At 43.5% G+C, this 12,410-nt stretch overlaps 1 protein-coding gene across 1 annotated transcript in view; it reads right to left on the bottom strand.

Annotated features, from left to right (window-relative positions):
• skic3 (SKI3 subunit of superkiller complex) overlaps positions 1–12,410 on the bottom strand; it is a 29,184-nt gene that overhangs the window by 11,515 nt on the left and 5,259 nt on the right. The window contains exons 10-27 of the mRNA XM_030772841.1: positions 11,598–11,699; positions 10,263–10,387; positions 10,034–10,120; positions 9,749–9,852; positions 9,477–9,603; positions 7,634–7,813; positions 7,088–7,212; positions 6,594–6,844; positions 6,249–6,351; positions 5,815–5,997; positions 5,368–5,509; positions 4,830–4,908; positions 4,494–4,555; positions 4,334–4,390; positions 3,972–4,040; positions 1,092–1,166; positions 546–687; positions 186–279 (exon numbers count right to left, since the gene is read on the bottom strand). Of these exons, the coding sequence (XP_030628701.1) occupies positions 186–279; positions 546–687; positions 1,092–1,166; positions 3,972–4,040; positions 4,334–4,390; positions 4,494–4,555; positions 4,830–4,908; positions 5,368–5,509; positions 5,815–5,997; positions 6,249–6,351; positions 6,594–6,844; positions 7,088–7,212; positions 7,634–7,813; positions 9,477–9,603; positions 9,749–9,852; positions 10,034–10,120; positions 10,263–10,387; positions 11,598–11,699 (2,107 nt within the window). The remainder of the gene's footprint in view (positions 1–185; positions 280–545; positions 688–1,091; positions 1,167–3,971; positions 4,041–4,333; positions 4,391–4,493; positions 4,556–4,829; positions 4,909–5,367; positions 5,510–5,814; positions 5,998–6,248; positions 6,352–6,593; positions 6,845–7,087; positions 7,213–7,633; positions 7,814–9,476; positions 9,604–9,748; positions 9,853–10,033; positions 10,121–10,262; positions 10,388–11,597; positions 11,700–12,410) is intronic.

The following is a 12,410-nucleotide window of genomic DNA, read 5'->3' as shown; positions in this document are numbered from 1 at the left end:
AGTCAAGAACCACAACATTTCAGATCTTATATTTAAAGGCTACGGCTCTACAACCCATCAGAGGCAAGGCAGATGGAAAAACCACGTGCACGCAAAAATGTCTACACACAACACATTTGTGAACATGAAAACAGAAAGGCTTTTTCAGTTTGTCAGTGTGGCGTGGAAACTGGTTTCCAGTGTACCTGCAGTAGGCATGAGTGGCTTGTCTGTGCAGTTGCAGATGTTCGTTGAGGTAGCCAAGCATGACGAAGGCATCAGCGTCTGTCTGGACCCTCTCTGTTCAGACACAGGACAGAGCACACAGACAATGAAGAGAACTCACCAACCAGCACAATGAATATATTACTCAGTTTTCAACTTTCAGAGTTCTGTGAGCTGCAGTTTCTTTCAATCACCACAAGAGGGCAATAAACAAAAAAAAATATGTGTGTGTACACATGAAAAATGAATATATATGTGTGTTTAACAAAACAAATTAAGAAAAGCTTCATACTAAATTTAGATCAGAAGAGGTTTCTGTGTGTGTGTGTGTGTGTGTGTACCTGTATATTTGCTTAAAGCCACCTGGGCAGCAGACACAGCGTTCATTTGGAGGATGTTGTAGCGGTACAGTTCTGAGTCTCTGTTTGTCTTATCCAGCAGCGTGGAACACACCCAGTACGCATACCCTTTCACTCCCTCCGTCTGACACAGTTCAAAACACGACTCCCATCAGCCACATTCACAGAACACACCCAGTACAACTGCACTTACCCACAACATGTTTATGCAGCACACTCAGTATAGCACAGGTCTCACACACACACACACGCAAACACACACACACACACACACGCACAGCTCATTTCTACCCTGAAGAATATCACCATGTTGCTGTCTTACACTGTTATTTCATGACAGTCGGCGCTGCAAACTTTAAATAGTTGCATAAATAGGAGCAAAAAAACTTTACAACTGCCAGTCTATGTCTCCATTATTAAGAATGAATCTTTGATAATATAGTAAAGCATTACATGTTTCTGTAAAATGCACGTAGTGGAAACAGGTGTCTATATGGCATATATCATGTTGTCCATGGTTGTACATACATGTGTGCTGAGTTCAGTGGTGTGTCTGAAGAGGTCCATTGTATCGTAGCTTCCCACTGTTTCTGCTATAAGGGCCTGAGAGAGGACAGAGTAACCATCAGCACTGGACTAACAGCCCACACACTCCACACTGACCCACACGGCTGACTGTGTCTGTGAGAGAACACTCAGAACAGACCCAGAGACAGCATGGAGTGAGGGAAAGCAAAGAGTAGACTCCCTGTCTGACATTAGACTACAGTAGAGCAGAGAGTAGACTACCTGTCTGACAGGTGAGAGTGCAGTAGAACAGAGAGTAGACTACCTGTCTGACAGGTGAGACTACAGTAGAGCAGAGAGTAGACTACCTGTCTGACATTAGACTACAGTAGAACAGAGAGTAGACTACCTGTCTGACATTAGACTACAGTAGAACAGAGAGCAGACTACCTGTCTGACATTAGACTACAGTAGAACAGAGAGCAGACTACCTGTCTGACATTAGACTACAGTAGAACAGAGAGTAGACTACCTGTCTGACATTAGACTACAGTAGAACAGAGAATACACTACCTGTCTGACATTAGACTACAGTAGAGCAGAGAGTAGATTACCTGTCTGACATTAGACTACAGTAGAGCAGAGAGTAGATTACCTGTCTGACATTAGACTACAGTAGAGCAGAGAGTAGACTATCTGTCTGACATTAGACTACAGTAGAGCAGAGAGTAGACTACCTGTCTGACATTAGACTACAGTAGAGCAGAGAGTAGACTACCTGTCTGACATGAGACTACAGTAGAGCAGAGAGTAGACTACCTGTCTGACAGGTGAGAGTGCAGTAGAACAGAGAGCAGACTACCTGTCTGACATTAGACTACAGTAGAGCAGAGAGTAGACTACCTGTCTGACATTAGACTACAGTAGAACAGAGAGTAGACTACCTGTCTGACATTAGACTACAGTAGAACAGAGAATACACTACCTGACTGACAGGTGAGTGTGCAGTAGAGCAGAGAGTAGACTACCTGTCTGACAGGTGAGACTACAGTAGAGCAGAGAGTAGACTACCTGTCTGACAGGTGAGACTACAGTAGAGCAGAGAGTAGACTACCTGTCTGACAGGTGAGAGTACAGTAGAGCAGAGAGTAGACTACCTGTCTGACAGGTGAGAGTACAGTAGAGCAGAGAGTAGACTGCCTGTCTGACATTAGACTACAGTAGAACAGAGAATACACTACCTGTCTGACATTAGACTACAGTAGAACAGAGAATACACTACCTGTCTGACAGGTGAGAGTGCAGTAGAGCAGAGAGTAGACTACCTGTCTGACATCAGACTACAGTAGAGCAGAGAGTAGACTACCTGTCTGACATTAGACTACAGTAGAGCAGAGAGTAGACTACCTGTCTGACATTAGACTACAGTAGAGCAGAGAGTAGACTACCTGTCTGACATTAGACTACAGTAGAGCAGAGAGTAGACTACCTGTCTGACATTAGACTACAGTAGAACAGAGAGTAGACTACCTGTCTGACATTAGACTACAGTAGAACAGAGAGCAGACTACCTGTCTGACATTAGACTACGGTAGAACAGAGAGCAGACTACCTGTCTGACATTAGACTACAGTAGAACAGAGAGTAGACTACCTGTCTGACATTAGACTACAGTAGAACAGAGAATACACTACCTGTCTGACATTAGACTACAGTAGAACAGAGAATACACTACCTGTCTGACATTAGACTACAGTAGAGCAGAGAGTAGACTACCTGTCTGACATTAGACTACAGTAGAGCAGAGAGTAGACTACCTGTCTGACAGGTGAGAGTGCAGTAGAGCAGAGAGTAGACTACCTGTCTGACATTAGACTACAGTAGAGCAGAGAGTAGACTACCTGTCTGACATTAGACTACAGTAGAACAGAGAGTAGACTACCTGTCTGACAGGTGAGAGTGCAGTAGAGCAGAGAGTAGACTACCTGTCTGACATCAGACTACAGTAGAGCAGAGAGTAGACTACCTGTCTGACATTAGACTACAGTAGAGCAGAGAGTAGACTACCTGTCTGACAGGTGAGAGTGCAGTAGAGCAGAGAGTAGACTACCTGTCTGACATTAGACTACAGTAGAACAGAGAGTAGACTACCTGTCTGACAGGTGAGAGTGCAGTAGAGCAGAGAGTAGACTACCTGTCTGACATTAGACTACAGTAGAGCAGAGAGTAGACTACCTGTCTGACATTAGACTACAGTAGAACAGAGAGTAGACTACCTGTCTGACATTAGACTACAGTAGAACAGAGAGTAGACTACCTGTCTGACATTAGACTACAGTAGAACAGAGAGTAGACTACCTGTCTGACAGGTGAGAGTGCAGTAGAGCAGAGAGTAGACTACCTGTCTGACATCAGACTACAGTAGAGCAGAGAGTAGACTACCTGTCTGACATTAGACTACAGTAGAGCAGAGAGTAGACTACCTGTCTGACATTAGACTACAGTAGAGCAGAGAGTAGACTACCTGTCTGACAGGTGAGAGTACAGTAGAGCAGAGAGTAGACTGCCTGTCTGACATTAGACTACAGTAGAACAGAGAGTAGACTACCTGTCTGACAGGTGAGAGTGCAGTAGAGCAGAGAGTAGACTACCTGTCTGACATTAGACTACAGTAGAGCAGAGAGTAGACTACCTGTCTGACATTAGACTACAGTAGAACAGAGAGCAGACTACCTGTCTGACATTAGACTACAGTAGAGCAGAGAGTAGACTACCTGTCTGACAGTTGAGAGTACAGTAGAGCAGAGAGTAGACTACCTGTCTGACATTAGACTACAGTAGAGCAGAGAGTAGACTACCTGTCTGACAGGTGAGAGTACAGTAGAGCAGAGAGTAGACTACCTGTCCGATCCAGCAGTTAACATAAAGAGGTTCCAGGGACTGAGCAATCTTGAAGGCTTCATGGGAGAGCTACAAATTCAAAATAAGAGTGTACATTAGCCAATTTAATCAACAACCAACTCACTTCTTTTACTATAAATAAATGTTAAACATTTTTCCACAACAAAACAACAAAGAACTATTCGTTTTTTAAATTAACTAGCAAGAGTGTGACCAGTGTCGCAACTGACAGGGCCTTATACAGTCAGTGCAGCGGTGAAGCTCAGGCCAAAGCCATGCGCACAGCTGATTGGTCAGCCTCTCCTGGCTGATATAACACACATATAAATGAATAATTCAGTGCAAACACTCCTACACTTCACCTCAATGTTTCCCTTCTTCAGATACAAGGCCCCAAGGTTGGTCCAGGCAACTACGTTCTAAACCAAACAAAGCAAACAAAAACATATTGATAACAAGAAGCTGAAACCTGAGGATGCAGCTTAGAGACTAAGAGAAAAGATGGATGTAAACTTGACTTACATTGGCCTCTGCTTTCACTGATTTAATAAAGCTGTGTTGAGCGAGGGCAAAGTTTTCAATTCCTGAAAGATGAGACTGAGCATTCAATATTCAACGGTATTATTAACATTTCAGAAGCAGCCTCTTAACAGCCAATCAGCAGGTTTGAAAATAAGAGAGTTGCCAAGAGTCCATTAAGTGCTTATATGAGTGACAGATCTTCTTCAGAGTAGAGTAGGCCTCAGGCATTCTCTGATGTGTCATAAAAATTGTACATTGGAACGCTGCCATGTAAAACAGACACGGTGAGAGAAACTTCTAGAGGTCTAGCATAGAGAAAATGTTCATTTAATTTACCTTTGGCCATGGCCACGACTCCCAGTGCATTCCAGTACGTATGATTCCCACTGTCCAGCATCACAGCCTTCTTCACACACTGAGAAGAGAGGCAAACAGCAAATCTGCGATCAGTTCTCACTTTCAGCTAAGGACGATTTAAGGAGAAAATGTATTTTCATTTTTACTAACTGTATCTGTGTGGAAATGACTTCAGGCATGTGCCATGCTTTCTAAGCTACTCCCCACAGTCCACTAGCTAACCTCAAGAGCAATTAAACAGCACAGCTAACAGCGCATTTGAACTGCATCGCTAATAGAGCATGTTTGTTTTAAATGAACCACCCAGTAACATACACATGAACAACCTCACCAAACAACAACAACAACAACAACAACACCAACAACAACAAAAATGTTTCTCATATATGTTTGATTTCTGTAATTCAGGGGAAGGACGTAATTTTGGGCCGACACAAGCAGGAGGACGTGACTAAATCCAGTTTCAGGAGTTGTACTGGGGAAGCGTAAACCCAGTGCTCTGTGGGGGTGTGCCTACCTGCAGGGCTTTCTCCCGCAGGGCCTGAGCCTCCTGCTCCTGTTCAGAGCTGACCAGTTTGGCCTGATGGTAATAGTTCAGTCCCAGGTCACACCACAGACTGGGAGTCTCTGCCATCAGCTTCAGCGCTCTGCCATAACACCTGACCAACACCACACACACACCATAGACCAGTTCCCAAACAATACCAATCCACAGCCACCAGGTGGCGCCCCACACACATACGTAAACACATGATCCATTACAAGCAGAGACATCAGTTATGAATCTACTCATTTAGTAATGAATGTTGGGTAATACGCTTAGAAAATGGAGACTAGCGTGTAATTTTAAATGATATTCTGCTTGATATTCTGCTGGTGTGTTTGCCAGCTGTAGAGAGAGAGAGAAAGAGAGAGAGAGAGAGAAAGGGGGTAAGAAAGAAAGTAAAAAGTAGGTGGTGCTGACCTCTCCCCCAGTCTGAGGAGGTGTGTCTGCTCCAGAGTGTGGTTCTGGTTTTGAGGTTCAGCCCCTGCCAGTGCCCCTGGTACCAGAACCTTGGCCCGGTTAGGAGAAACAGAACTGGTGGTGGTGCAGGCATCACCCAGTAACTTCCACAGACAGGACAGATCGGGCCGGTGCTGCACCGCCCTGAAAGGACCAGATCAGAACAAAAGGGACAAAAAACCCCCCAAAAAAACAATCACATTAGATACAGTGGAACCAAAGCACAAAATATACTAAGGTCTCTACTCACATTAAACAAACACAAACAAATTTATAGAGAGAGAGAAACAGAGAGAGAGAGATAAATACATACATATATACGTACATACAGATATACACATATATATGTTGAAGTTGAAAAATAAAACATGACAATGCTGTAGGAGAGAAGTTACCTGAACAAGTACTCTATGGCCTTCTGAATGAGGTCTATAGCTCTGCCATCCACATAGTCCTCTAAAGCACCTCGGGCCATGGCCAAAAAACACTCCCCTAGGCCTGCAGGGCAAATCAAAGCAAAACAAAACAAGACAAAACAAAAACACAGAAAACTCTTTAACAAAAAAAAGGCACCTGATCGCTTTCACTGCAATCTAAGACTGTGAAGATTCAACAGTGGCTGTCTCTAACTTCATTAGACAGTTTCACTTTGTATAGGTACCTGACAAACTATTCAAACAGCTCAGAAACAAAGGAAAAGGGGAGGAAGGCAACACACACACACACACACACACACACACCTTTCAATGCAGGTATATAGTCCTCGCGGTCTATGATCTGCATGTACTCGCTGGCTGCCTCTTTAAACCTGCCCAGGATCTGTTTGATGGCAGCGGTTTGGTACAGGCTGTAGATGGAGTCAGGGTGAAGCTCTTGGGCTTTAGTGAAAGCCTTCATAGCAGCCGTGAAACTGTGACGGTTTAAATACGCTTCCCCCAAACACTCCCAGCATACCCAGTCCTGAGGGTCTGCCCGTAAAGCCGCCTGCAAACTGGGAGCACGGGGAGAAACAGCAGAGCTGTGGTTAGTTTTTGCTCCACGTCCCACTAAAACCTAACGACAGAGACAGGGAAACCAGCTTCTCAACACAACTCTTTTTTGTTGTTACATCCCTAATGTTTGGGTTGAATAATACAAATACTATATGCATGTCAAACTGGGAGACAGTACATCTCCCAGTCTAACAGACCAGACGAACCCACTCTTCCACAGTCAAAGTGAAGCAGAGTCTTACTCGGCAATGGCCTGTTGGTTCTGCCCGACCTTCAGGTGGTACAGGCCTCTCCTCATCCAGGCCCATTTGGCCGACCCGGGAGTGGCTCTCTTTGTTACAGACTCCAGCACCGCCAAAGCCGCGTCCTGGAGCAACACAAAATAAACACTATCGGCATTCAGAGCAGGATTATTCAGAAGTCATTCCCCGTGGAAGACAGAAATGTGGCTACTGCCTAGAAGAATTGCTTGATGCTTCCACTGCTACTTTAATGGCTGCTTGGCAAGAGGCCTATTCTCCCAGAAACTCCATTATTAACCCATTTAGGAAAAGAAATAGAAAGAAAAAAGAAAAATGTAACTTGACAAATTTACATTAACAGAAGCGGTTTCTAGCTGGTACGGTGCGAACCCCTCCTTCAGCGGCCACCCCCCTCCTTTTATCCAAGAGCATAATACTCTGTAAACCGACCGAAAATTCTTGGAAGCAAAAAACCTTACCAAACTGGCAATTTACTCTGGCTGGTACACACACACACACACATACACTCTGTAAGGTAGAGCTCACCATATCCCCCTGTTCCATGCTCAGGTCGACCATTGCTGCTCCTGACTCGGCATCAGTGGCGTCCAGTTCAAAGGCCTTCTTATAGCACCCCCGCGCCCGCACCCCGTCTTTACCCACCTGCCTGTAGTAATGACCCAGGAGGCGAAAGACAGAGCCCAGCCGAGGGTCCAGTTTGGCAGCCTGCACACACAGAGACATGGAGGAAACACACTTAACATCAGCAACAAACTTCACATTCACCTACTCACCTGCATAGCATGTTATTAATAATATTCACTCAGAATACATACCAAGAACCAACAGAGTTATTTAATGCAATCCTATCATCTCCAGCAGAGAGAAGTCTTATCACCATGCCAACCACTGGGCTTGAAAAATATGAGCTGCAAAGGAATGTGTCATCCAGCACAGCCGACGGTAAATATGAAACAGATTACTTTACGGGAAACGGGTTTTCCTCATGTGGTCTGTTACCGACTGTCACCCGGTTCTGAAGATGTGCTTTATCTGTTTTACAAACTTTAGGAAAACTTTTTAGGAAATACAATACATTTTTGGAAATACAATGCCATTCTAATATTCAGAGAGCCCCAGAGAAAGTACATGTTTCGTGAAAAAACATACTCCAAAATGCTAAAACAAACTCAAAAGTTATCCATGATTTATAGCAAACTTTAACGAATAACTGCTATCTATAATTCTAAAACAATAAAACAATGAATACCAAATGTGGCAAGAATCCTGCCACCATGTCGGTTTGTGCTTAAAAACACCCACCATGGGCAGACAGAACAGCTTCAAAATGTTTCAGTTTTTCTGTTTTTGCCTCTGGAGGGTTTTTTCCCCCAGTCTTTTCTCAGCTGAGATGCCACAGGCAAAACTTTCATCTTTTTTTTTTTTTGTCTTTTAAGCACTTCTCAGTTCATTTTTAAGCTATGCCTCAGATCACTGTCTTGCTGATATGTCCACTCTTTTTAAACCTTTAAATGCTTAAATTAAAAAAAAAACTTCTTTTCTCCAAACAGATGTCCTCTGCTTGTGGCAATCGATTTTTTATACTCCAAAACACACCATTTAAAAAAAAAAAAAAAAAAAAAAAAAAAAAAAAAGCTTCAAGCTTCTAGCGTAGCAAGGCTCTATTGTACTGTACATAAAAGCCTTCCCTGAGAGGAGTCTGCAGATCCCTGGTGTGAGAGGAACGCTGAATTGTCAGCCTGTGAATAAGGGCTCTAGAGTCAGCTAAACTTTTTTTGCATGTCCTTTACACTCATCTGTGCACCGATCTGCACAGTCGTGCAGTTTTCAGGCAAGTTTACTGGAGATTTCTCCACATCTTCCCTCGACATAAAATATCTCCGTTTAAATTCTGTTCAATTCTTTAGAGCTGTTTCGGGGCATTGACAGTGCTGGTTGGATTTGTTAGCCTTTCAGCCTTCATGGCATTCTGTCGGTTTTAGATCATTTCATTCATTTTAAAGCCCCTTTGTCGCCAGCTCAGAGGAGCCCTTGGTTGAATAGTTCTCAAACCTTGGCACATGCCATGTTCGCCGTATATGTGTTCCAAATCTGTACAGAAGATAAGTACATAGTAATCATGCTCTAAAACTTTGAGGAAGGCATGAAGTCTCTGCATGTTGAAGAAAGGACAGATTAACCCTTGGAGATATTTCCCTGAAATATTCATTGAAATATACAGTTTGACTAAAGGTTGTCCAAACTTCTGTGAGCAGCTATAAACAGACGAGACCTGAGATCAGGCTGTGGAGGTGGCATTGAAAGCAGGTTAAATGTAGGGTGTGACAGGGTCAGAGAGGAGTGGGGGTGTGTAAGGGGGTGACCTGACCTTCAGGAGGTGTGTGTGGGCTTTGCTCCTGTCTGTCCTTGTCTCCTCTCCCATGTCCCAGTACAGCTGACCCAACAGGAAATAATACTCCCCATTGTCAGGATTCAGGGCCACTGCCTTCAGCAAGCTACAGGTCAGAAAACATCCCATTTAATGAGTGTGTGTGTGTGTGTGTGCGCGTGTGTGTGTGTGTGTGCGTGTGTGTGTGTGCGTGTGTGTGTGTGCGTGTGTGTGTGTGTGTGCGTGCGTCTATAGCAAGGTCACACACAGACCTGTCCTCTGCTTGCTGAAGATCATCTTTTGCCGAGTGTGCTAATGCTCTCAGGGCTAACCCTTCTGCCGAGTCTGGGTACGACTCCAGGAGGTCACAGGACACCTTTAAAAGACAGTCATATCACACAGAATTACACTTTTAATGTTTTACATCCTGGATTCCTTCTGCTTACGCTCACGTACACGAGTGTCACACTGTCTACCAAGGCTTATTAATGTAATGTAATTTGGGGAGTAGTGATACATTTTCTCAAAACATGAGAATATGCTGGAGATGTTTGTACCTGGAGGGCTTGATCAATCTGGCCTCTTAGCAGATGTGCTCTCCCTTTTAAAGCAAGTAACACAGGATCGTTGTCTGCGTCAGAAATCTATGCAAAAGAAGATTCCTGCATTAGAAAAGCAAAGCTGTGGGTGATTTAGGTTGAGAGCACTGCTGCTGTGACAAGCAGAGTGAGGGAAGGTCAGGGTTGGCAGTGAACTGTGCTGTGAGTGGAAGGGTTGAGACTGTACCTGTGAGAGTGTGTCCAGGGCTTCGTTAGCATTCTGCTCCGTTCCACTCCTCACCAGAGCCTCCAGCTTCAACCTCAAAAGCTTCTGCTTCCACTTCTCATCCACACTTCCTACACAGCTGAGGCCTGAAACACGCCGTCAAACACACGATTCAGTACTGAAACCCGCCATCAAACACACACTTCAGTACTGAAACACGCCTACAAACACACACTTCAGTACTGAAACACGCCATCAAACACACGATTCAGTACTGAAACACACCATCAAACACACACTTCAGTACTGAAACACAACATTAAACACACGATTCAGTACTGAAACACGCCGTCAAACACACACTTCAGTGCTGAAACACGCCATCAAACACACACTTCAGTACTGAAACACGCCATCAAACACACACTTCAGTACTGAAACACGCTGTCAAACACACACTTCAGTACTGAAACACGCAATCAAACACACGATTCAGTACTGAAACACGCCATCAAACACACGATTCAGTACTGAAACACGCCGTCAAACACACACTTCAGTACTGAAACACGCCGTCAAACACACGATTCAGTACTGAAACACGCCATCAAACACACGATTCAGTACTGAAACACGCCATCAAACACACACTTCAGTGCAGAAACACACTGTTAAACACACACTTTAGAACTGAAACACACCGTTAAACACACTCTTCAGAACCGAAAAAAAGAGTCAAACTTCAGCACTGGAATACACTGTCCAACACACGGTTCATTACTGGAATACACTTTCCAGCACACACTTCAGTATCGAAACATGGTGTCAAACACATGCTTCAGTACTGAAACACATAGTTTCAAACAGCAATCAAACTTTTTTTCAAAATACACACACACCCTTCAGCCAAGAAACACAATTAAAAACATAAAACACAACCAAACATACACTTCAGCCAAGAAACACTCAAACACAAAATAAAATACAAACACTTGAAATGCACTGTCAAACAGACACTCCAGCACTGGCTCAGAGAAACACACTGTCTACATTACTAATGGTTATCATGAGAAAGCTGAATTAAACCCAGCTCAGGCATGTGTTAATGTCACAAATGAGACTCAACTCTAATGCATAACACCAATCAGTACTGCATCTTTCTCTACTGGTGCAGATAACTTTAATGGATATGTACAGCCAGCAATGCTTCAGTTTTCCACTGAAGGGAATGTTTATCACCATTATCCCAATATGAAAGAACTTCTTAACTGTTATGATCTGCTATTTTAAATTAATTAAGCATACCGGTACAAAGCCCTAAGTTGTAGATGTGGGTGTTTAACTGAGGATGGTTACCTTGGTTACAGGACGTGGCAGAGTCTGAGTATCTGTGCATGTTCAGATGGGCTAAAGACAAACTATACCAGCCGGCAACGCTGGACCGCATTTTCTTCAGACCTACCGAAAAATTAGACACAGATTAAACAGGGATTACACAGAGACATAGGGATTAAAAAAATATCCGCAATTCATTTTTTTTGTCTGATCAAATACCATTTGCTTCACAAAATTCCTGATAAAAATCAACAGGACATTTATAACGTTAATGCCGATTGTTTTAAAAAAAAAAAAGATTACAACCTTTGGCACATGAGTTTCTGAAGAACAGACTTTGTGTGATGCACTGTTAGTGTCCTATCATTTCATTATTATCATAAATCTGAGTCTGTGTGTTTAGAACAGCTGTAAGAGACAGTGTGTGTTTAGAAAATCTGTGAGAGACAGTGTGTGTTTAGAGATGATGTAAGAGACAGCGTGTGTTTAGAGGTGATGTAAGAGAGAGTGTGTGTTTAGAGATGATGTAAGAGACAGTGTGTGTTTAGAGAATCTGTGAGAGACAGTGTGTGTTTAGAGAATCTGTGAGAGACAGTGTGTGTTCATAGATGATGTAAGAGACAGTGTGTGTTTAGAGAATCTGTGAGAGACTGTGTGTTTAGAGAATCTGTGAGAGACAGTGTGTGTTCATAGATGATGTGAGAGACAGTGTGTGTTTAGAGAATCTGTGAGAGACAGTGTGTGTTCATAGATGATGTGAGAGACAGTGTGCGTTTAGAGAATCTGTGAGAGACAGTGTGTGTTTAGAGAATCTGTGAGAGACAGTGTGTGTTT

This window comes from Chanos chanos, chromosome 1, assembly GCF_902362185.1.
Source record: "Chanos chanos chromosome 1, fChaCha1.1, whole genome shotgun sequence".
NCBI classification, from domain to species: Eukaryota; Metazoa; Chordata; class Actinopteri; order Gonorynchiformes; family Chanidae; genus Chanos; species Chanos chanos.
Note: the sequence above shows the minus strand (reverse complement) of the source record. Positions and strands in the feature narration are given on the sequence as shown.